General features: G+C 35.7%; 1 protein-coding gene across 1 annotated transcript in view; it reads right to left on the bottom strand.

Moving 5' to 3' along the window:
- Positions 1–5,878: 5,878 nt before the first annotated feature.
- The window catches only part of LOC149305428 (thymocyte selection-associated high mobility group box protein TOX-like), a 122,367-nt gene continuing 100,883 nt past the window's right edge, over positions 5,879–27,362 (bottom strand). The window contains exons 5-9 of the mRNA XM_089477431.1: positions 22,468–22,698; positions 18,959–19,039; positions 13,592–13,981; positions 6,830–6,981; positions 5,879–5,915 (exon numbers count right to left, since the gene is read on the bottom strand). Of these exons, the coding sequence (XP_089333557.1) occupies positions 5,879–5,915; positions 6,830–6,981; positions 13,592–13,981; positions 18,959–19,039; positions 22,468–22,698 (891 nt within the window). The remainder of the gene's footprint in view (positions 5,916–6,829; positions 6,982–13,591; positions 13,982–18,958; positions 19,040–22,467; positions 22,699–27,362) is intronic.

Here is a 27,362-nt window from a genome sequence, read left to right on the forward strand (position 1 = left end):
CTATGATTTGTTTGTTTCAGCCCTTTTCCATTAAATTGTTTACTGGCTCATTTCACAATATAAATAAAAGAACACAATTAATGTTTCAGTAATATTTTATAAGGTACCATTGGCGGTTACTCTCATTCCTTTTGCAGCTTAAACATCTGCCTATGAACTAACACAGCAATAATTTCTTTATGCTTAATACATAACTTGATGAACTAATGATAGAACATTTATCAGTGTTGCATTTGTAGAATCTGTTTAGCAGTTTTTTTTCAGCTTTTATGTACCTTTTTTTCTCCCCAAACATCCTACCTGTTCCAACTTTGTTAAACAGCTTGTTAGTCCCCCTACACAGCCTGCCTGTGCAAATATTGCCCGAAAACACTTACAGATCCATGTTCACACAAATGCCTACATAAGTACACATACACATTCATGCTCACATACACTTATACATAGTTTCATGTTCTAACATGCATTCATACGTACACCCTCCCTTAACCTCCCACTCAGTCCCTTACTTTTCCACTCACTAGCTCTAGCTATTTTAAGCGTCCACTATTCTCTCCAAGATTAGGACAAACCACTTTATCTCAGGCATTTTTCCAATTTAGCATACAGTCTGTTAAGGGGTAATCAATGTAGCACTTACCAAATGCACTGTCTGTGCTCTTGATTTGTAAAGAATATGTTGTTCAGGAAATGTTGGAATTTTGCTGTGGCAAAAAAGCCCTACAACATACTCACAATATCTATTTCAGGAACAGAAGGGCTCAAAAGTATATGCCACTCATCTCCTTGACGTATTTGTCCTAGGCCCCTATCAAATTGATATTTGCAAAGGTCTTTATAGTCTGTAGTCTACAGTCAGCATCTCGGATATAAGAGGAGCGAATACCAAGTATTGATTCTTGATTGTTAATTCTTCAGCTGGTTTATTCTTAATGAAGAAAAATCTTCAGTCCACATATAATTGGATGTTGCAGTCCTGACTGTACACTGAGGATTACTCAGAAAGGAGCATTTATTTTCCTGGGATTAGCATGTAAGGGGCAGGAGCAAAGGATCTGAATGTGTTTACTATAATAAAAACACAAATTGAGTTCTTCTCTATGCAATTTCCAACGTTGACAGGTGAAACCATATTAGTTTTCTTTGTATGTGTAGTAGAGATCACCATTGGTAAACATTTGAGCTAGTGATCTCATGGAGAATTGCATTGCCACAGCTGCTTGTTTTTGCCTTCTTTCATGAAGCCCCCTACCTATATATATTGTAATGATTAGCAGAGCATCTGATGTTCATGAGATGATAATTTTGACAATTCCAATACAATAGTAAGCTGAATGGAGAAGCATGGGCGTACCTAGAGTATTGGGTGAATCCTGTATTTGGCACCCCTCCCCCCCACACACAAAAAAATTAATGTTGACAGGAATATTTATTTCGCAAATGTTTAACTGTAGGCCAACTGGAAAAAAATAGAAATCGGGAAAAATAAATTGTTAATTAAATTATTAATTTAAATAAATAACATTTACTGAACATATATGGTACAGCATAATTCCCACCACTATACACTGAGCCAGACATTGACGGTAGTGCAAAATAACTCCACTATATACTAAGCCAGACGTTGATGTGGTAGGCCTCTGCCCCTGAGACAGCCTGTCTGTGTCACCGTTGCCCATTTAGCAGCCTGCCTATGCCACCGCTGCCCCTGACACAGTCTGCCTGTGCCACTGCTGCCCCTGAAGCAGCCTGCCTGTGCCCCTGCTGCCACTGAAGCAGCCTGCCTGTGCCATCTCTGCCCCTGAAACAGCCTGCCTGTGCCAAGTCTGCCCCTGAAACAGCCTGCCTGTGCCAACTCTGCCCCTTTAGCAGCCTGCCTATGCCACTTCTGCCCCCTAGTCAGCCTGCCTGTGCCACCTCATTCAATCACCTAACATTCATTCACCCACTCATCCATTCACTCTCCCGCGCTCCCTTACCTCTCTTAAAGATTTCACTGGTTTGGAGGCCGTCTGAGCATCACTGGGGGGCTGTGGCACCTGTGCAGTGTATGAGGAAACTATTCCTGCCCACTGTTCCTGCTCTCCCTGCTCTGAGAAGTGGCACCCAGGGTGGACCCCCCCCCCTAGCCCCCCTTTATGTATGCTACTGTGGAGAAGAGTACCTTATAAGCACTTGGTGGTCTCCAAATAAAGTATGTGGCAAAGGTAGATAAGGTTTATGAAGAGTTGAAGATGCTTCTGTAAAACCAGGTGTAAAATAGGTAAAAGCATGCAGTGATATGTCTAGGGCAGGAGATTTTTAAAGCATTGAGTGCTATTGAACCAAGACTGAAATAGCTTGTGCCATCCCAGTGGATTTCATGTTGAGGCCTGGTGTTTTATATAAGGTTGCAGTCCCAGTGCATGGAATAGCAACACAACTGGACTGAGGCTTGATGTAGGAAACAAAGATTGTACACTCTCTTTGAATTCTGTGTTTTTACATATCAAGACATAATCACCTGTTCCTTAGCAGGTCTAAAAATTAGGTAAATAGCCAAAATGGAGAAGCCATGTGTGAAAAACTAAGTACATCTTAACTGGTTCCATAGAAATTAAGATGCTAAACAGCAGACATGTGTGACCACCTCTATAAAAGCCAAAGTTTTAGCAGTTTGCTTGTCTGGAGCATTCAGGTGTGTGTTAACGCAATACCAAGGAAAAAAGACCAGCAATGATCTAGAGAAGCAATTGTTGCTGCCTATCATTCTAGGAAATATTATAAGGCCATTTGCAAACAATTTAAAATCCATTTTTCTACAGTGAGAAAGATTATTCAAAAGTAGAAAACATTTAAGACAGTTGCCAACCTTTACAGGAGTCGAAGCACCAGCAATTTCACCCCAAGGTCAGACCGTGAAATGCTCAGAGAAATTGCAAAAAAATGCATAAATACATATCAGACTATATAGACCTCAGTTAGCATGTTAAATTCAAGGACAGTATAAAAAGACTGAACAAGTATGGTTTGTTTGGAAGAATTGCCAGGAGAAAGCCTCCTCTTTCTAAAAAGAACATGGCAGCACAGCTTAGGTTTGCAAAGTTGCATCTGAACAGACTTTTTGAAAACAATGTCGTTTGGCCAGACAAAACCAAAGTGGAGATGTTTGGCCATAATGCACAGTGCCAGATTTGGCAGAAACCAAACACAGCATATCAACACCTCATACCAACTGTCAAGCACGGTGGTGGTGGTGGTGGGGTGTGATTTGGGCTTGTTTTGCAGCCACAGGCCTAGGAACCCTGCAGTAATTTAGTCGACCATGAACGCCTCTGTATACCAAAGTATTCCTAGTCAAATGTGAGGCCATCGGTCCAACAGCTAAAGCTTAGCTGAAGTTGGGTCATGCAACAGGAAAATGATCCCATGCACACCAGCAAATCTACAACAGAATAGCTGAAAAAGAAAATAATCAATGTTATAATGGTCCAGTTAAAGTCTAGACCTCAACTCGACTGAAATACTGTGGCGGGACCTTAAGAGAGCTGTGCATAAATAAATGCTCGCAAACCTCAATGAACTTAAGCAACTTTGTAGAGAAGATTGGGCCAAAATTCCTCCACAATGATGTGAGAGACTGATAAAGTCATATTGAAAATGATTACTGCAAGTTATTGCTGCTAAAGCTGGTTGTACATGTTATTGAATCATAAGGTGTACGTACTTAGCTCTTCACACATGGCTTCTCCATTTCGGCTTTATTCTTATTGAAGAAATCATGACATGGTGTAATATATCTGGTGGTGAAGTTACTAATAATTGCACGCACACAGCTAGACAGCAGTTGCAGGTTGTTCAACTTACATATCCTGTGAAGAGACTACGAATGTGTTTTGGCAACTCAATTGCACAGGCTGCTATACAAAAGGTTTTAACAATGTCCTACCTGTGGCCACCTACCTTAGATTAATACATTTCTTTAAGAATATATTGACTGCTGTCATCCACCAAAAAGTAATTAATCGCTGTTGGTTATTTGGTCCTCTGTGTTGGTTCACCTGAAGTAAATACCACTCTTTGCTAACATATATGAACATATGATAGCACATTACTGCTAACTAATCTAATCTGATTTATATTTAAATTATAAATAGAATAATATTTTGCATATTTTCTAGGAGAGCTATGTAGTGGGTTTACTGTATGGTATGTGCTATATACTTTGAGTATTCTTAAACTCTTAAATTCAAATTAAATATGAGAACCATAATAAAATAAATATACAATTGGGATATCTGTAGTACTAACATGAAAGAAAATTTTAAGGTTCTATGATTAATCTTAAAAGATTTGATTTTGCGTCTCCTCCATTTGCCTTTCACTCAAATAGACATTTTGACTGATCTGTGGCTTGGGGGAATTCTCCCATTTGTCAAAAGACCTTTCATATTCATGTTAAATACAGCACAACTAGGGCATTTTTCCTTGCTTCACGGTCCTATCACTAGATTTGACGTGTGATCATAGGAGTTTATAAGAATCATTTATCACCATCCTCTTGCTAAGTTCCAAAGCCAAAACATGATCGAGAAGAAGAGGACATTTCATATTTTAAGTATTATTTACTCTTGGGCCTTATAGCATTCTACCACAGGAAAAGACAAACATTTGCTACATAAACATGTGTTTCTTCTCATCTGCTTAAACTCATCTAGGAATGGGGGTAAAAAATGATCAGTTTTATTTTGTAGCTTAAAAATGCAAGTTTGGCTTTATTGAATGTCACAGTAGAAAGGAAAACATGTTCACATGATTTGTGAATCAATATTTTTTCCAGCAAAAGTAAAAACATCAAAAAACATATTTAAAATGCTAAGAAAAAAATTACTTACAAACACCTAGATTTATTATTTCATAAATAGGCGCAACAGGCTCCATTAAAAAATAAAAGATTAAATACAGACACAGTATGAAGAAACAATAGTACATAGCCATATATCAAGGTTATAATTTAGCTGTTTCCAATCTGTTTCTGCATCAAAAGTAACATGTCGGCATTTAGCAGTTTTATACAGATAAGGACATAATGACATTTACTAACAGTTACACAAGTGATACAAAAAGCCATTTGAACGCAGTACAAAATAAACGTGTTTGCTTTCCCTATGCCCCAAGTAGATTTTTTTCTTTTTCTCCATAGATATGTGACCAAATTCCTTATTTAATAACAGTATTATTAATAATATTATTTTCATTTTCTTGGAGAAATGTCTTCTCCAAAATATTTTCAAAATATAGACATATTAGGCATTAAAAAACAAGTAAAAATATGACTGCTTGCCAATTTTGCCCCATTTCTGAAATTAACCAACTGGAATGCACGAGTTTCAAATTGCAATTTAGCTACAAAAACATTCACATTTTTTTATGCTCTAGAAGAGAGGACATAGATGCTATTTACAAACTTGCTATGAGTGCTACATCAAGCCATTTAAAAAGTCTTTCATTGATTTATATAAACAACCATTATGAAAACCAATGGAGAATCCAGGACTTTTATCCGAGATGTCTACTGTTGCTAAGGCAGTTAGTTACTAGTGCAGCACTTCACAGCAAAACCAACATAACAATTGAATGATCCGATTTTCTTTCAGTAAGGAAAGGGAGACATGTCCATTTAAAGATTTTTTTGTAAAAGTAAAAGCAAAAAAAGCAAGACTAATTTTTATTTGTTTATTCCCAGAGTGGATAGCCCACAAACGTTAATGTCCTAAGTGCTTAGCAACTTATATTTTCTAATAAAATGCAAAACTCCTGTGATCACTTGGTGCAATCCTTGACAAATGCCGTCCCTGCATTCCTCGTCTGAAAGACGGTTCTTTGCGTGATTCGGGTTTCAGGTTAAGTACAGTGCTTTGTCTCTCTGCATATTCCTGGTCAAATATAAAAACAAATTCATGTTTAAGGGATCTTTTTTTACCGTAAACATATTTATTCAATAACATCTTTTTTTAAACCAATATACAACTCCAAATGAAAATATTTGATGTATTTCACTAAGGACCACTGTTAAAATATCCCTATGTTTAATATGTAAAAATATACATTTTATTATGCCAACATTTTCATATAAATACATCAAATTTTTTTCTAAAAATGTTTTTTTAGATTCTATCATTCAGCACTGCCTGCTGCCCCTCCATACTGGCGTCCTTTCTATTGAGTGTTGGGATATGACATCATATCCCATCGCTACACTTTTAAAGGAAGTGCAACAGGAAACTATGGAAAAATATGCCAATTTAGCACAACCCTCCATAGTGTTTATGGGCCGGTTGTGGAGATCAGTGATCTCCCTTATAACTAGCCCATTGCGTAGTGGGGTTATGTGGCACCTCTCCCTAGTAGACCTAGGTCAGAATATGCCTATTACTACATATTACATATATAAAAGAGCTGTTTTAAGTGAATATAAACATGTCAAGGAGATGGTTCCTCACTCTGTTTTTGTACCTTTTTAATTTCTCACTTTTGTCACCATACTATAAAATAGTAAAAAACGTCGCCCACATAAGAAGTTCAGAAGGCCTCAAGGCATAACAATAAACGTGTTCATATCAAGAAACATACAGGGCTGATCCCACTATATTGCCAAACTATGCAATGCTGATCCACAAGATGTTAGAAATGCATACTTAGTTTCCTTAAGTATGTTACAACATATTTGGTTCTTGTGTAAAAAAATGGGATAAAGGGAGAAATGATTGATAGATAGACATCCCCAAATATTGAAATAAATAAAAAAATCCTAATTTGCAACACTAGAGTGTGCTGGTTGGCTTCTCACCCATTACTGCAGTAGTCATTGTTCCAGTCTACAGTTTGTCCAGGAGGATTCCGGCAACCTGAACGAACATATTCCATTGCTTGTGAAACGACCTGGGCTGCTGTAGATGTCGGGTTAATAAGATTCTGATATTCTTGTTGAAGAGAAAATCCCTAAACAAACAAACAAACAAAATAATTTTACAAGAGGCCAACATACAAATAGAGCTATACCAAAAAAGACACTTAAAATGGGTTAAATAATGTAAATTTCAAATGAATCCTTTAATAACAAATATGAAAATTATTTTTCGAAGAAAACCAAGGTTACAAAAAAAAAATGCAAGTTTCCTTTCTTTTTTTGCATAAAAATAACACAGGATATATGCATTTTGTGAAAAGGAAAATGTAATCGACTTCTATACATTTTTTAAAAAAAACTCACGGATACATTGCTTGTTAATTCTGTAAATATGCAACAGAGTCTTTTTTGAAACACACTGGCAGCAGGTGGCTCGAGTGTTTTATAAGAGTACACCTATTCATGTATTGTTCTAAGAACCCCTTTTTCTTCATTCAATCACAAAGGGACCATCTGCTTCTTTTTGTACTCACTTCTTTTTCAACTAAAACAAAAAAATAAGCAAAGGGCTAAAGTAGGGATTTCAAAACTCGATGTTATGGGGGGAGGAAAATAAAGACTTTTAAATAAAATTAATTCAAAGCAAAAATGTAAAATAAATGTTCAAATTAACATATTTTAGGCCTTTTAAATTATACATTATACATTTTTCCATGTGCAACCTAATGGCTCTGTTGCTAACATAATATATATATATATATTTATATATTCAGCATATAAAATAACTAATAGTACTGTGCTATTTATGAACCAGACATTAACTCAGTACCTGACGTTTAAATGGTACAATTTTACCAATATTTTAAAGAGAAAGAAAAAAAATACCCTGGGGTCAAATAACAAGGCAGATTTTCTGCAAGTGTCTTTGCTTAACAGGGGAGATTGGTTTGTCAAGGTCAGGGTAAAAGAAAAAAAAAGTCTGGCAGAGCTATGCTTCCATTTTTTGCCTGAAGAAAAATAAATGACTCCAATTTATATTGCTGAGAAGAGACAATGATTGAAAATGGCTGCACATACATAGTGACTGAAGAGAAATGAATAATATAGAATTGTATTCAGTTAAAGATGTTTCCAGTGATGAGAAAAAAGCCACTCAACGAGTGTAAATAATGGCAGGAACTACACTAATGAAAAGTCCCTTCCAATAAATAAATTCTAATATCGATTTGTTGACAAACATTTTCAGAATGGCACAGTTAAATACGCTGCCGAAATCATGCTTGTTCAAAATGACCTTGAGGTCCAATGCTTATAAAATGAAGTTGTTTATTATTTTAATCCTCAAAGTTGGTAAAATCCTATGTAGTGTTTCATTATAGAAATGTAAATTTTGTCATGTAATGTGTAGCATGGAACACTGGTGGCCTAGAGCTGTCCTCATCTTCTGGTGTATTATTATCATCTTTTATTTATATACCGGCAACAATTTACGCCACGCTTCTTACGGTAAATACATTCAAAGCAAATGACAAAACCAGAATCGACAGACTAAGACAAACCAATACATTAGGTAAAGAGGGCCCTACTTGAAGGCTTTCAACATTGTGGTAAATCCTATTCAGTTAATTATTTTTAGTATTTGGTAGAAAATGTGTATTGTTAAATGCATTTCCTTTGTAAACTATACTTTTGTATTTATATTCGCTTAAAAAATGATTTTTCTGTTTTAACATAATGTTATTATAAAACTGTATGCACACTGTAAGTTTATCCTATGTCTACTTCAACACCGAGCAACTCTTTATCTGCCCCCATGTCTGCTTTGCTCTCTGCGTGTTGTCCACTTGCTGTAAAAATGTAACAAGCCGTGATCAAATCTCAAAAACATGTAAAACAAGTGCGGTTCAATTACATTTTATGGATATTTTGCATTGTTATTCTCAAGAGAACATCGCCAACTGTTTTCTATCATCAGAATTAACAAACTGATTTTTTTCATGCCAAGCTACAGGAAACTGACATTTAATAAAGATATATTCGATATGCAAAGGACATTTGTAGTATGCATTTTTAGTAAAAATAGGATTGTTGAAAAAATTGAAGAATACGCTCCTGTCTTTTTATATATATTGATTTATATAACACCATTATATTCCACAGCTCTGTACAATGGGTAAACAGGACATAAGTAAATACTACTACTAATCACATTTGGACATTGGACATTTTGTCCAATTTGGAAGGAAATATAAGGTGAGGAGGGCCCGGTCAAATGAGTTTACAACCTGGTTTTAAGATAAGTAATTTCATTTCCTGTCTCTTAAAAGGATATATTCCAAGTAAACATTTGCACATGTTATTCTTACCTTGTCATAATCTGTCAATTCTAGTTTTTAAATATATTCTTGAAATATATCTATTTTATGAAGCTCTGCTGAAATAAAATTCTTATTGGGACTATAACGTATTTATAAAACGGTTACATTTTTAGGGGAAAGGCATCCCAAGTATAATGCCTAGTTCACAGATATAGTGAGGCCTGCCATGTATACTTGTCACACTTCTCAAGTGTCCTTTAGGGGCAGCAGTCCCTCTTTTTGGCCTCAAATCCCCCTATGCCTCTTTCCACCCCTGATGTCTCTCCTTTCTACGATCTCAAACTATTTGGTGGGTATGAGGTTCCCACTAAGTAAGGCCTTAAAAGTAACAATAATGTGTATGAAACACCAGAAAAGTTAAAATGTTTAATTCAAATATATTATTCTTTTGAATGCCTTACTTGGCTTGATAAATCTAGAAGTCACAAATTCACAGAAAACCTGTTGGTAAAGCCCCCACATCCTAGACACACCCCATCCAAACAAAAAAGTCCCTCTTTGACCATATGAAATATTGGATGGTATGACTTCTTGATAAGAACACATATTTATTTTTAAGTAAATAAAATCATAAAATGTAGCCTTAGTCTGGGAAGCACTGTTAGGAAGTACTTTACATGTGGAGAGTAAAGACAGTAACAGTGTCCCCAAAAGTTAAATGGTTTCAAGAACCAGGCTGGGAGTTTATATGTGATTGGAAGACATATAAAAAAAAGTTATGCTGACAAAAATCAGCTAGGAAGTGAGACTGATGTATAGCCGGAATAACCAAAAGCTAAAATATGTAACATAACATTTTTTTTCCTTTTAAAGCCCATCATGGAGAACATTTACATAACAGAAAGATGAGGAAATTTCACTTTTAATAAAACTCTTCTCCCAAATATTTTAAACATTTTGAAATTTAGTCTTAAAAGCTGTATCTAGTTTTGACTTTCAGAATAAGAATTCTTATGAATTTGTTTGAACATGTATATTTAATTATATAGCAATGTAGTTAATAATTTGCTTGAAAATGTATATTTAATTATATAGCAATGTCATTTTTACCACTATAGCATATGAAACTACGCATATCATTTCAAAAGAAAATGTATATTTGATTGCAAATTAATATTAGTAGTAAAGGATCTATTTGTCCTAAAATTATATTTCTGGGTATCGGAGTTAGAACAGCAAGCTGGGTCTGCAAGTAAAAATAATAACCAATAAGAAATTGTGGATGTAGTAATAGTAAAGTATTTTTCATAATACTATCAATTTTGTTTTTCACACAGAGCAAATAGAAAGATAATATCCAGATTGCAATCATACACAGTCATTTTATTTCCTTCAGGAACCAGGAAAAAGGCAAATGTGTAAAAAAAACCAAAAAAAAACTCTAAAGGATGGATCAACATAACTAAACAGAAGTCAGTTCTTTAATACCTCTTATTTAAACCAAAAAGTCCCTTTGTAAATACTTGTCAATACTAGGCTTTCCTATTTTCCACCTAGTGATATAGGTTATCAAGTATAAATATATGGATTCCATTATGTCTTGTGGTAATCATTATAAACATTGCAGTTATTTAAATCTCAGAAATTCAAATAGGAACTAGTGCAATTTGGGTACACCTGTGGAACATCTATGAATCTTGTGTTTGTCTCATTATTTTTCCTGATCTCTAAAATATATTACTGAATAATCCTTGGTAAAACCAAGGCCTTGCTTTTATCATTTGGGCAACCAAATCATAAAAATATTTTAAGAAGCAAATTCTTCAAACCCCATATAAAGTCTTTGTTTCATTGACCCTCATTTCTCAAGAGTTTTGCTAATGCCTTTTAAAGGTGATGTTCCATTTATTCCACATATTCATTGTACCTTCTAAACAAATGTCTGATATTGTATTATTTCCTCTTAAGGTTTAATCACATAAAAAAACAAGGAAAATGTTAAAACAATATTCTATACAGAATACAGTTTCTATAGTAACAACCTATCAGTGCCTGCCGTAGTGTCATGGGAAATTAACTGTTTTGGCAAAACGTATTAATGAGGCAAAATATTACATGATTCAACAGTACTAGATATGCTATTTCTAAATCTGCTTTTGGTTGCAAAAAATATTACATTCAGAAGATAGGAGGACGGTAAATTCAAACAATATAAATTATTGATAAATTGACACATAATGATAAAATTCCTTTGACTGAAGGAACACTTACATATTATTTTAAATAATGCTTATTACAGTGTGTTATACCAGATATCCACCTCCTTATATGCTGTAAATATAAATCATATCTAGGATTTGACCCAGAGTCTCTGGAGTAAAGTTCTAATTCCCTGGATCTCCAAGCCACTCTCCTCTTTCTGTTGGGCAGAGGAATGGCATTTATCCACACCCACTGCCCGCCCAATTATATTTCTCTACGGCTGCCCTTGTCCATGGGTAGCCCCTCACATGGCTAACCACGCCCCTCAAACAACTAGCCTAGTCCATTTTCGTGGCTAGACCCACCTCCACACAAAGCCACTCCCTCAGAGTAGGGAAAGCTCTGGGTAGCCTTGTCAGGGATGTTCTGAGGTATGAATTTTATTCTAATAAAGGAACCTCATCGAACGCTGTTCTCTTAATTTATGGCAATTGAGCCTGTACTCTACAGGTAAGTGCTACTTAAAAGCTCAATGAAACTCTTGCAATATTCAACAACACATTTGATTTTAAAAAATCTAGCATTACAACCTTCTCCTTCTCATTCCAATGCCAGCATTTCTCTGAAATTTTTTAATACATATTATCCTTAATGCTCTTGTCACCCACAGATAGAGAAAGTATGTAATTCCAATGACAACTGCTCACCCTCACAAACGACAATATAATTGCTGTCAAGACATGTAAACACTAAAGCAATAAGAGATGCAGGAAAACAAAAAAAATTGTGGTTAATAACAAGTTCTAAAACGTACAGGAATATCATAATACATTTCCTCTTAAATGTGTTAATTTAACAGGAAATAAGAGATTATGCTCCTTAGATAATAATTACTTTTGTAAAATCAGTGAAATATGTACCAGTATCTGAATATGAGAAAATAGAGCATTGATTATTGGATTTATATTACTGGAGTTTATTTTATGAAACATCTTTCATTAAGTCTTAAACAACAGATGACTCTTTTGGACATCTGATTCTTTTGCAGATCAAGCATTTTTTAAGGGCATGGTATTCCAAAATGATTTTCCATTATTGATATTTGTATTGAAGCTTACAGGGCAACCAACCATGCATATTCTTCTAACCATCAGCTGTTGGTGCTGAATGTGAACCGACAGACCATGCATGGTAAATCAGCCTTCCCTCTAATGTGGAAGGATGACCATGCGTAATTAGTGTAATCCTTGGCATGAAAATGTCCCATGAGAATTGCCTTTAACGTTTCTACATAGAAATTAGAATTCCTATTGGTCACTATAAGGCAAATGGATCTCATTTGGTTAACCTATCATATTAATAGAAAATGCATTTATCAGTGCCGAATTTCTTTAGACTTTGAACACTTTTTTTCTTCCTGTTTTAAATAGAGATTTTGATTTGCAAAAAATGCACAACTGCATATTTAACTATGTTAAACACCACAATTACTCAATGTCAATTTCTCTGCAGGGATTACAATAAATACTTGTATTTGATTATTTTTTTCCCACATTTTACAAAACAATGATATTGGTTTCTTATTTTAATAATGAAATCTACATATTTAGAATTATTTAGTATCTAAAAAATGAAAATACGTGGTGTTGAAAGTTATTAAACATTTTGGTTACTTGACTCCTCTGGAACAACCATATACTTTTAAGGTTAATACTATGACTAAGAATATTACGTTTGTATAACATATTTCAAATTGCAGTTTTATCTTTCAGTACCCAGCACAAAATATTTGTGTTGAACTTGCTCTTATGTAATATGCTTCCTCCCCCTCTATGAAAACAAAAAAACTAGTTTTTTCAAATACAAAGCCTCACTGAGGTTTTGCAATATTAAATATACAGAAATCTCATAATTTGATCTGGACACATAATCATGTGTTTTATTTCTATTTCCATTTAGCATTTTAGACAAAGTTAATAATTAAAGGCGCTGTTCCATTTGGACAAAACATTAATTTCACTCTCCAGTATGGTAATCAGCTAAAACTTGGCAGAACTATATATTATATACTATATACTATATACTATAATTATTTCCTGGGGAGTACTAAAAAAAATAAGTTCTATAATCAGCCAAGTAGGTGGCACAGCACATTTAAATTCACATGACAATGCTGACGAACCTGCTGCATTGCTGATGAATGTAAAATGGAGTGGTTCTGCATCTGTAGCTGGTGGTTTCCAATGGACTGCTGCATCGATATTTGCTGGTGTTGGGGCATATGCAGATGCTGATGAAGAGGTGGACTCATCTGAAGACTTGGAGGAGGAGATACAGCCATGCTTGCTAGGGAAACAGTCACTGGCATTTGGTTGTTGGGCTTAAGAGCTATGTTCCTGTTGATACCTGGGTGCATGGCAGATAATTGAGGACTCATTGTTGATTGTTGATGATATGGTGAGCTGAGATAAAGAGCGGAGTGTGCTTGTGTAGGCCCATGAAACACAGGAGGTTTGGAATTCATCATCTGTGATGACTGAGATGTCTTAACATCTATAGGGTCATTATAGCTCTGTTGGAAAATACAGAATATATTATAAATAACACATCTATAGTATAAATAAATGAAATTGTGAATGTTTTACTTTATTACACCATAATGATAACTATAATCCTATACAGCACGGACTTATGGAAAGTTATGCCCCAGAAGTAAAAGGTTTCTGTATTTAAAGGAATATGAACAAATAATAATAATAAAACAATAATAAATAGATATGCACATACGTGTGCATGTGTGCCGTGTCATTAGAAAAGGAAGACACAGAACATAGTGGAATGACAAACAGTTCAGGAATGTACAATACTTAACAGTAATAATTTTCTGCTCTCGCTTGACTTTTCTGCAAAGAATAGCATTTTATTTGTGGTCACTGACCATATTTTTATGGTTAGCAACATTCTGAAAGAGCTGTCAGTGATCATTTGTTCTAGCTTCATGTCATTTCAGATTTATAGCGGAAACAAGTAAAGTAAATGATGCAGATTCAACAGCACTATATCTACCTGTTTCTTAAAAACGTGTAATTAAAAAACATTTGCTTTATAAAAAGGGAATCCACACATTTTCTCCATTTTATGTTCCCTTACAAAAATGACTTCAGTTCTGCATGGTATACAATAAAAGAAATTAAAATATAGTAATAAATATTGCATGATATCATATTTAACTGGTACCGGGCGTGAACTATGTAACTATGTGCTCTCTGAGTTGTGTTAGGCAGATATGTCGTCACACTCAGTACCAGTTAAATATGATATGATGTGTTGCCACTACTGGAGACTTATGTTTATATAATGTAAACTGCTAGTTCTGTTTAGTGAAAAGGCTATTAGCATGATAGATTACATACACGCTGTCCAGAATTTTAATTGCTCTTCCACAAGGCCTTGAAGCGGCTAGCGGCACATTGCAAATTCAATTAATGCCCTTTCTGGGGTGCTTGGGATGCATCAATTCTTGAAATGATATTTGTAATGCTTATGCACACAGAAAACATCAAGTAAAATTATTAAACAAAAAAGGAAGTGCTGAATGAATATATATATAGAATAATGTTATATTATGTATACTATCATACTATACAACGCTGGCCCCACCATTTAGGTGGCCTAGACAGATGTCTAGGGCACTGACTGGAAGGGAGCACCACTTAGTGCCAGCGAGGAGCAGTCTACAAATGGAGAATCAACACAGATAATACATCTGCCTGTTAATTGACCCAATATTTTTTTTTTTTTTTTTTATAGCATGGTGTGTACAGATAAAGATAAGCACAAGGGAGGGACCTCATCAGAATATTTTTAGCATGAGTATGGTAAGGATGAGGAGAATATTAAATGTAAAAAGGCATTAAGAGAAGTTTCAAGAAATTAGCAAGACTTTTAAAATGAAAAGGCTTACGCAGGAAAGAAAAGAAGAGAGAGTTTGCAAAGAGGGAGTAATTTGCAAATTACTGTATATATTTTATGACAATGTCTTTTTTTTTAGGTAGGCGTAACATTTGTTTTACTAAAATGATTTATCCTAATTTATATATGAAAGCAACAATAATGGTATTGATAATAACAACTCAAAATCTGAGAAAGGAAGAACAGATAAGCTCCGTTAAACAAAAGTTCCACTGTGACAATGGATTAAGTTATTTTTTTCTTTAATTATTTTAGGATAGGATAGGATATTTTAGATCCTTTCTAGGATACTAGATGCTATGCTGTCTCCTTAGCTTTGCTGTCAAATTACTTTTAATGTTTAATAAATGCATTCCTTTAATAAATCGAATTTTGTAATCAAGAAAAGATAATAGTATTTTAATGATGGGTTGAAGATCTATTGCAATCTAACTTACATATGTGTGAGTTTATGATAAATATGACATACATGTAAATCATTTTAGTGGCTTAAAGCCTCTAGGTCTATATTAGATTGACTTAACAAATGTTCCTTTGATTATTTGGATAGTCTTTCTAAGTCATCCATCATCTATTGAGAAGACAGGTTGTTACTAATAGGAATGTAATTATTTTCCCTTCAGGAGGTTTTGCAAATGATTTATGTATGATCATTTTGACTAATTTCAAGAGCTACCAGCTTTGGTCATATTTGATAAACTGAATTATACAGCCTATGCCTACTAAGCATGGACTAGCACATAAAGTAAATTCACACAGTCAAATGCAGATGAGGGTCATATAAGCCATCATTCATTTTCCACGCATGTGGTACAGTATTACAGGCCGGACGTGGGGTGTCTGTCAAAAGCTAACACTATTTCTATAGCCAGGTTACCTGTTAGTGGTGTCCCTTCAATGGCTTGGTGTCAAATATTTAGCATACCTGTGATCTCTGGATCTCCTCTAGAGGGACTCGGGGTACAGCAGCTTATTGACAGGGCTTCAGGGCAGACTATTAGTCATGAGTGAAGGAAATATTGCTCCCAAGAGCCCCTCTTTAGGATACAAGTCCCCTTTACTTCCAGGAGTTTTTTTTCTAGAAGCTCGGAATATTTGCTGGGTATTAGTGTATTACAGTGTTCTACAACCCTTAACATCACAATAATGTGTATAAAAGAATTATAAAAAAAAAGAATAAAACGTGTATACTATGTAAGTAAAATGTCCCCCTATGCATTTGAAATGCAGGAAGGTATGAAGGGGAAGTGGACATTTAGCCTCATCCATCCACTATGGTATTCTGTTCATTATCGGACGATTTCCCAAACCACCCATAGCAGACCCCACCTCCTAATGGCTCTACCCTAATCCAGACTCCCGCATATGGCAGGAGGAGAGAGGTATTCTTGTTCTGTTTTCAAGTATGACTTTAGGCATCTTTCATTTTTCCACTCTATATGTTTACTATGTTCCAGCATTTGAACTTACAGAGTCTGCCTTACTACTGTAAAGTCAGAATTTACCATTAAAGAGTAAAGCCTCATGAGTTTTTTAATAATGAGATTGCTTTACTGGTGGCTTGTTTGTTATGTGACTGTTCCAATAAATTGCTTTACTGGTGGCTTGTTTGTTATGTGACTGTTCCAGTCACACAACAAACAAGCCACCAGTAAAGCAATTTATTTTTTAAGAATAATGATATAGTTTTCCATGCCATCTATATCCAGTACACTTTACCTATTCTGTTTATTAATGAAGCAATTTTACATCGACAGCTTAATATTTGCTCCAAAATATAATAATAAGTATATATAAGTATAAGGAAAGCTGGCATACTGTTTTTTATTTACATTGATAGAATATTAATGTACATCAGTCAACTGAAATGGCATTAGAAAAAAACATTATTAACTTTCTAGTAACATATGGAGTCTTTAGTCTTATGAAGAGACCTCTGAAAGCTTATGTAACGTTACATAGTTTTCTATGTTGGCCAAATAAAAGGTATTAACTTGAACTAAGGATTCAAATGTCTCTAGGGCTAAAAATGCAATATCCATTTTTCTTAGTAACAACATCAAATTGTTCATACTGGCCATTAATCACAAAATGTATTTATTAAAATGCACTAAGGTTAGATATAACCTTTCATCATACTTTAATATGCATTGTCTTATTGCCTGAAAAAACGTCACACTTGCCCTGTACAATGCATAGTTAGATCTGCGGATATGTATTATATGGGCCAACTCAGACCTTATTACCAGAGAAACTTAATGGGGTTGGTCCGTCGTAGCGCATATGACATTGATGCAATTAAATCTGTTTGATCTGTACCATTGCCTTCCATTTTGCTGATCTTGTACCAAATTAAATATAGAGAAAAAATATTGTTTTAGTGCTGGCATTATTACTGATACTCAATGAGATGTGGCTATCCAATCTAATAGCTATCCCTCAAACTATATCATATGTATATGCTCAGCATAGTGGGCTGTAAATATTGCTAGTAATGAAGACTTCCTTTCTAATGATCACATGCTTCCTAAATGCCACACCTTTATATATTTCTTATGACACTGATGATGTTGAAAAGTTTGCTGTCAATATACTATGACTATGCTCCAGTCCCTATAACAGTGATGGCTAATTACTTAATTGGAAATACTCTTTTCTCGAAAGGGTTATGTACAAGTTAACTTATAGTCATGTATTTTTCCATTCACTAAATGTGTATGGCATATTCAATTCGAGAGGGTTGAAGAATCTTGCATTCTTGTGTATGCTTAATTTCAAACAGTTGGTGAATCATCTATCGCTTACCTCTTCAGATGCCACTCTGCAGATCTGATTAGCATACTATGAATTGTGTGTTTTTGCAAATGGAATCAGATTTTTGTTGACTTCCATTCAGAAAGAAAGAAAATATCACAGCCGAATATTAATTTTATGTTCTGTTTCCTCAGCTGTATTTATATGAATCCAGTGATGCATTTGAGTAGCTTCCCTAACCGATTCCATTTTATTTATATAAAGCAAGCTGATTCCAGAGCCTCACAACTCATTTTCTTGCATTTTGGGGTTCCTCTTTGGCAGTCTAGTGGCACAGTTGTACTTCATCAAGCCTTCATTTAGTCTAAAGCTCTTGCGTGTTCTAGTGACCATACTTTGCTTGGAGGTGAGATATAGGCTAAATTGGCGGTGAGGATGGCTACATCGTACAACCATTGTTTACCTCTACTATCATCTTATTTTCTACCATTGTCTCATCATGTCATCTTATCAACCACACATAATAATCATTAGCTCACACATTTTAATTAGCAATGTCATTGCCACTCAGATTTTATATTTCCCATAGCAACACCTTCATACATCATCTTTTATGTACTAAAACATGCCTGTTTCATACCCCACAAATACATGGTACTACACTTCTCTTTCTGTAAACTGTGGTTTAGCAAACACGGCAACAAATGACTTCTGTTGATGTGTATAATATAACAGTCTTGCACTCTTGGATTGCACTTGCTCTTTTTTGGCAATATATTCAGTTGATATTAGATTAACATATGTCACAAATATTTGAAGTTACCTTGGATACAAGACTTGCTCTGTATGCAGCCAATTGCTTAAGATACTCTTTTTTGGCAGCCTCTGTCTTCTTTTTGTACACCTGAAATAAAAATATATATGAATCATGAAGTTACATAATATTTTTTGCGGTCAGTGGTTAGTGATTTACATATTTTTCTGTCTACTACATCTATATTAAAGCACATTAATGATTATTCCACAAGTTTTCTACTTCTACCCATTAGTTTGGATTGAAGACGATGGGTGCCTATATAGAGAAATATAGTATATTATATTATGTTTTTTTCCATCTTTTTTTGAGCCTGAAGTCAAGGAAATAAAAAATACATTTACTTAATATTGTATATTGTAATATAATACAGCCCTTAATATTGATTTTATTTGTAAGAAATATAATTTAAATACATTTTTCATATATTCAAGAAATTATGTTTTTGGTTTTTTTTCCTTTGGTGAAAACAAAGTCTTGACCACCCTATATATTGGAGAGGTAATCTAGGACTCAAACATATGTCTTAAATTTGAAGTGTCTTGCCAATCCTACGACATTGTTTTAAGATCTGTACCGATTAGATTTGTATCTATATATAATCTTATTACTATGAATAAGCACAAGAAACACAGTCCTAAACAAATTACAGCTACACAAATCTCAGATTGCACATAATTGTCTAAACAAAGAGAGAAGATGGAATAGATGGATTGAATGCTACCGAGAAGTAAAATCTGTAGCTTTGTCATGAAGTCATCTATTGCTAAGGAGACTAAATGTAGCACAGCCATACATACTGAGACAGGAATTATGCCACTCTGATGCATGGCCACCTCAACACTGCCCTATGCATGTCACCCACAGAAAGGACAATTCAGCGATCAGTCAGATTTTGCTCCTTGTTCTAGACTTGTTCCTGACCTTGCCATCCTGTTCACACCTGGTACTATTACTACTTGTCATTATTTTCTGATCCTTGTGTGCCTCCATATGAAACTCTATTTGGTTTTATCCTGGGGGTTTTAGAGGTCTGTTTCTACTTTCACACCATCTGACCCGAGTATTAGTGTCCACCACTATGCTATATTTTGACATATTTATGCCTATTGCAGATTGGGATAAAGTTTGGAAGATGAGTTTCATTTAAATCAGGTTTAGTTCCATGAAAATGGAATTGAATGAGGAAAGAAAATGAATGCATCTATACTGTCCAAATTTGGATTTTATTAATTTAACTATTAACAGTATCACTGCGGCTTAAAGAAAAAGTCATTGGTTTGTGCAATTTTGTCATACGTATAATTCTACCTTAATTTCCCTGCTGTTTCTAACTTAGCAGAACAGGTTCATAATTGAAGTAAATTAACTATTCACTCTTGCTGGGGACAAGAGGATACTCCAGCAGAAAGGAGCACATGGCAAATCATATTCTTCTCACTTGTTGCAACACACTAGCAATATTTTCACGAGGTATCGAACACTGTAAAATACCATATTTGCTCGATTATAAGACGACCCCCCAAATCTGAATATTAATTTAGGAAAAAAAGAAAAAGCCTGAATATAAGATGACCCTATAAGAAAAAAGTTTTACCAGTAAATGTTAATTCATGTAAACAATATTTTGGTTATATTTCCTTCTATTTTCCAACCTGCCCCCCCAGTTATGCACATCTGCCCCAGAAATGCCTTATACCCCCTATATGCCACTGTGCCCCATGATATGCCTTTTGACCCCCTATGTGCCACTCTGCCTCCAGAAATACCTTATACCCCTATATGTCACTCTGGCATTAAGGGGGTTAAAAGGCATATTATGGGGCAGAGTGGCATATAGGGAGGTTTAAGGCATTTCAGGAGGCAGAGTGGCGTATAGAGGGTTAAAAGGCATTTCTGGATGCAGAGTGGCATTAAGGGGGTTAAAAGGCATTTCATAGAACACTCTGCCTCCAGAAATGCCTTATACCCCCCATTTAACACTCCCCCGCACCCCCCAAACTTACCGGTGCTTCTGACTTCCCTGTCATGCAGCCGGGGCAGCGTGTAGATGTCTACGCGATTCCGGTAGGAGGTGTGGCTAGCAGCGGGGGTTGTCTGTGTCCATCTTGCAGACCTTCCGCGACTGTCAGAGAGAATTCCCCGCACCAGTGCGGGGAACTCTGATCTCTGACAACCCCCGTTGCTAGCCACACCTCCTTCCGGCTGCAGCGTAAGTTGTCTACGCGAATCGCGTAGACATCTACACGCTGCCCCAGCTACACACCGGGGACTCAGAAGTACCGGTAAGTGGGGCGGGGGGAGAGACAGGAGGATCCAGGTCCCCTGCAGCTGCGGGGGATCTGGATCTTAGTCGTCTCATAGTCAGACCTATTTGAGGTCTGATTATAAGACGACCCTGATAAGACGAGGGGTATTTTTCAGAGCATTTGCTCTGAAAAAAACCTTGTCTTATAATCGAGCAAATACGGTAATAAACTAATCTGATTTTTTTGTAATTTCACTGCATATGTATCATGCAAAATAAGTAGAGGCCGTATAAAAAAGAGGTTTGGTTTTCCTGACCATTAAATCACTGCTACGATCCCTCAGAGAATCCATGCCTCTGTACTGCATGATTTTATGTTTTAATAAACAACACTAAATACACATGCAGACAATAGTAATCATAATAATTTTTACTTACTACCCTGAACTCTAAGTGGGTATTACATTTCAGATTCTAGCAAAACCACACGCATACTCGTATCACTGGCTGGGGCCTGGAAGCCATTGACAGTAATGTAAACAAGACGACTAGTTTGTAATATGGAAAATGTATTTTAGTCATACTGTGCTTTCAATTAGAGATGCAAGGTTTATTTAGCAAAGCTCCATCTGGTTTAGATCCCTAGTGCCATTTTCCACTTTACAACTATTTTACAAACTAGAAAGTTGTCTTGGTGTTTTTTGTGAATTGTTAGGCTATAGAAACGTAGTTAAATATCCTGAATGTACCAGCGTAACAGTGAGCAGTAGATAGTATATCTCATGAATGAGACACACGGTAGAAAACCCCTGAAATGATTATACTGGTACATAAAGTATTATTATCTTGAGAGGCAAAGGCAATCAGGGTCATCCTTAGAATTCCCAGTGCCCTAGGCCCTGTATCTCTGGTGCCGGTTCCTGCATGCCGACCTGTACTGGCCATCTGGCACACCAGGCAAATACCTGGCGGGCCACTGACCGTCAGAACCACACACTTACTTGATCTGCCGTGCTGCAGCCAACAGCTGGTTACGCATACAAATGTAGCGTGTAGCTGCGCATATTCAGCAGACGGCTGCATTTACTTCATCAGACAACATCTCTTTTTGTGTATGAGATACGGATGGTTCTGCCACATTTTTTTTTTTTCATGTAGCCAATTCAGGTATTGCACATGGTGACAACAGTCCCAATTTTCAGGATATCTGCTGAGACAGCTAACAACCAGCTATATATCTACCATCTAACTTTAATTGTGTATGATTTACCTGTTTTTGTTCTTCTCCTAGTCCATCCCACATTGAAGCAACTATTTTTGAAACCTCCCCAAATGTAGCATTTGGATTTTGGCCTTTAATGGCTGCTTGAGTATCTCGGAAGAATAATGCATAGGCCGACACAGGCTTCTGTGGCTCATTAGGATCTTTCTTCTTTTTCTTTTTGGGTGTTTTTGGCTTTTTTGCCATATCTGGTGCTGGCCTTTTTTCAGCTGCATTGATCTGTGAATAAATAATTATGCACATATATAATTATGGTCACTAAATAATGAGAGTAAAATACTAAGTCACCAATATTATGAAAATTAAATACATTTTAGGCCTAAGTGTAGGTCTAATTATGTTCATTGGATAAAATGATGTAGCAAATTACATTTTTAATAAAACTCAAGAAACTGCCGGGGTTAATTTTTTTTTTTAATCAAAATATTTCACATAAACCTCAACATAAACACTGATATTTTATTGAAACAGTAGCCATAACTATCTTTCCTCAGTATATAGTAAGGAGCAACTAAATAAAGTTAATGTCATCAAAGCTACGGGGGCCTGACGGTATTCACCCACGAGTACTTAAGGAGTTGAGTCAGGAAATAAGTGAACCTCTGTTTCTATTCTTCCAGGATTCTTTTCTTTCCGGAATTGTACCAGAGGATTGGAGGAAGGCAGATGTGGTTCCTATATTCAAAAAGGGTTCAAACTCTTTGCCTGAAAATTATAGACCTGTGAGCTTAATTTCGGTGGCTGGGAAAGTATTTGAAGGCTTATTAAGGGATAATATTCAGGAATTCATTGGGAAGGACAGTGTTATTACCAAAAATCTGCATGGTTTTATGAAACATAGGTCCTGTCAAACTAATTTAATTGCATTCTATGAAGAAGTAAGTAGAAGTGTAGATCAGGGTGTTGCAGTGGATGTAATCTACTTGGATTTTGCCAAGGCGTTTGACACGGTTCCACACAATAGGTTAGTATTCAAACTGAAGGAAATTGGTCTAGATGCAAATTCTTGTTCTTGGGTAGAACATTGGCTTAGAGATAGAGAACAGAGAGTTGTCATAAATGGTAATTTTTCAAGCTGGACAAAAGTGGTAAGTGGTGTCCCTCAGGGTTCTGTTCTGGGACCAATTTTATTCAACATATTTTCTAAATGACCTGGCAATAGGCGTTGAAAGTCATGTTTCCGTGTTTGCAGATGACACTAAACTCTGTAAAGTAATCCAATGTGAGCGGGATATTACTTTGCTGCAGAGGGATTTAGACTGGGCACACAAATGGCAGGTGAAATTTAATGTAGATAAATGCAAAGTTATGCACAAGCAACTTACACCCTAAATAGTAGTGAATTAGGGACAACAACAAATGATAAGGATTTGGGAATTGTTATAGACAGCAAACTAGGCAACATTGTGCAATGTCAGTGAGCAGTTGCTAAAACCATTAAGGTATTGTCGTGTATAAAAAGGGGCATCAATTCGCAGGATAAATATAATAAATATAATATAAGGATATTATAGCACTGGAAAAAATGCAGAGGCGGTCTACAAAATTAATAAAAGGAATGGAACACTTTAGTTATGAAGAAAGGTTAACAAATTTAAATCTATTTAGATTAGGAAAACAACGCCTCAGAGGGGATAAGAGCATTATAGAAATATATTCGGGGCCAATACAAACCATCGTGTGGAAATCTATTCGTAAACAGGACTATGCATAGGACACGTGGTCACGCATTTAGACTGGAAGAAAGGAGATTTAGTCTAAGGCAAAGGAAAGGGTTTTTTACAGTAAGGACAATAAGGATGTGGAATTCTCAGACTGCAGAGTCTGTACAGACGTTTAAACAGCAACTGGATGGATACTTAGAAAAACATACCGTATTTGCTCGATTATAAGACGACCCTGATTATAAGACGACCCCCCAAAATCTGAATATTAATTTATGAAAAAAAAGAAAAAGCCTGAATATAAGACGACCCTATAGGAAAAAAGTTTTACCAGTAAACGTTAGTTCATGTAAACTATGTGAACAATTGTTTGTTAATAAAAGCTATGATTGAGAAAAATATTTTGTTTTTATTTCCTTTTTTTTTCAACCTGCTCCCCCAGTTATGCACATCTGTCCCCAGGCTTGCCACTCTTCCCCAGAAATGCCTTATACCCCATATATGCCACTGTGCCCCATGATATGCCTTTTAACCCTCTAAATGCCACTGTGCCCCATGATACGCCTTTTAACCCTCTATATGCTACTGTGCCCCATGATATGCCTTTTGACCCCCTATCTGCCTCCAGAAATGCCTTATACCCCTATATGCCACTCTGGCATTTAGGGGGTTAAAAGGCATATTATGGGGCAGAGTGGCATATATGGAGGTAAAAGGCATTTCAGGAGGCAGAGTGGCATTAAAGGGGTTAAAAGGCATTTCACAGGGCACTCTGCCTCCAGAAATGCCTTACACCCCCCATTTAACACTCCCCCTCCCTCCTCCAAACTTGCTGGTGCTTCTGAGTTGGGGGGGGCGCATAACACAGGAGGCTCCAGGTCCCCTGCATCTGAGCCCCCGGTGCTTAGTCCGGGCAGCATGTAGAGCTCCACGCGAATCGCGTAGAGCTCTACACGCAGCCCGAACTAAGCACCGGGGACTCAGAAGCACCGGTAAGTTGGAGGGGGGGGATAACACAGGAGGATCCAGGTCCCCTGCATCGCTGCGGGGGATCTGGATCTTAGTCTCATAATCAGACCTATTTGAGGTCTGATTATAAGACGACCCATTTGCTCTGGAAAAAGCCTTGTCTTATAAATCGAGCAAATACGGTAATATCCGGGGATATCATCTTTAAATTTTGGGGAAACAGCTTCTTGATCCAAGGAGAGATCTGACTGCCATTCTGGGGTCAAAAAGGAATTTATTTTTTCAGCCTATGTAACTATGTAAGTACATAAAGATTAACATGAAGAGGTATATAGCATGAAACTATATGCAACACTTCTGAAAACATACATTTTAATAAATAACATTTGTTTAATGCATAACATTTCAATCTCTGATAAACACTTAGACATGTTTAGATGTTTAGATAGATGTGGAAATAAGTGTAGAGTATATTCTTTCACTCTTTGTAAAGAGTTGCTGTTAAATATTTAATCTCTAGAACACTGTCAAAACATGTCAGAGTGCCATTATGGTAAGATTGTTATATGTGATTATGAAACTGTAAATAAGATTTTTAAAGGCTGGGTAATTGTCTATATTAATATGGACAATACAAACAACAATGTTCTTTGCCTGTCAATGCACCTGATATAAACAAATATAACAACTTATTCAGGACAAATGCCTTATTGACATGAACACCTCCCAATTTTTAATTTGTAAACACAAAAGAATGATTAATTTGAGTTGAGTGCATTATGCCATACATGTTAATAATTACAATACTTTGGCTTGGCAATATTGTCCACAAAAGTTTTTTTTGTGGACTAATATTCCTCTCTGCTAAATGGTGGAAAAATTCTAATGCATGTATTAACCTGAAATCTTATGCTTGCTAGCATTCTGAAACAAAGTTGATATTGTCTAAGAATGGATAATTGGCTTCAGATGTCATCCAGACGTCACAGATGTAAAACTAGGTATGTATTGGTATAATTTTTCAACTAAAACAGACATTTCATAAAAATTGTATTTATCTATGCCACATAGCATTTAACACATACATTATTCATTATATATATATAGCTTAGCTGTTTTCATGGAAAACAAGGACATTTGTAGCTGTGCTAAAATAATTACAAAATTTGCATGATAAATTAGCCTTTTCAATTTAAACATGGATTAGCGAATACAATGTGCCATTGGAACACAGGTGTGATAGTGGCCTCTGTACCAATACAAAACAATACAAAGGAAGATATTTTGGATAAGGAAGAAGAGTAACAAAATGAAATGGGTGGTTGGATAACATAAGACATATTAAAACATTTTGCTTTAAATACAAAACTTCATATGTGGACCTCTGATGTAACAAACTGGAATTTCAAATTTAAATCATAGGACTAAACGATACAAAAACAGAAATGGGACATGTGTGGGGTACAGAACTAAATGTTGGTAAATGCACAAGAATATTTCATTTGCAGTTGGTAAGTGGGCTAAATTTGTCCCTTTAGCCCCAAATTTGCTTTAGTATTATCCAAGACATCTAGAAATTCTAGACTGCCTATCCAGAACTAAAACTAAAATATAAAGTGAACAAAACTTGTTTTATATATTTTGGGAGTTTTTTATGAACACACAGCACGGCCTCAGGATGTATGCAAGTTCCAACTTAGCTTTACATTTATAGAACAAAGTTTTTTGTCATTGAAAAATGCCTAACCCAATATTGTTGTTAAGGCATATGCTCACTCAAACACTTACAATTGGTGCTGTAGGGAACACAGAACATATGTCATACGTTATAGGTTTAGAATTAGTTTTGTAGGTAAACTCTGTTTAGTTACAAATACAGATTCATGCTCTAAACCAAGATAGCATTACCAAATGATACATGTTACAGACAAATGACTGAAGCATAAAGCAAATGGTACTGGGTTCTTGGACAATCTTATGACAGTACCTTTTTGAGAGAGGCCCTTTAGGCAAGGTTTTGGGATTATTATCATATTGTGTTATTTCTTTCACAAAAATTGCTTGAAATTATTGACAGTCAAATGGGTCAGCTGTAGGAAATGGGATGAACGATAACTGCCCTATCTAGGAAAGCCAAGTTTTTCTTTCACATTTTTTCCTGTATGCTTTAATTTGGGGAAAAATTGATTAACCTCTGCTAGAAAGCAAGAAAGAGGGCAAGGCATTCTTAGGTTGCAAAATATTTAAACA

The sequence above is a fragment of the Sceloporus occidentalis genome, unplaced genomic scaffold (assembly GCF_023333645.1).
Source record: "Sceloporus occidentalis isolate IW3139 unplaced genomic scaffold, rSceOcc1.0.p SCAF_11, whole genome shotgun sequence".
NCBI lineage: Eukaryota > Metazoa > Chordata > Lepidosauria > Squamata > Phrynosomatidae > Sceloporus > Sceloporus occidentalis.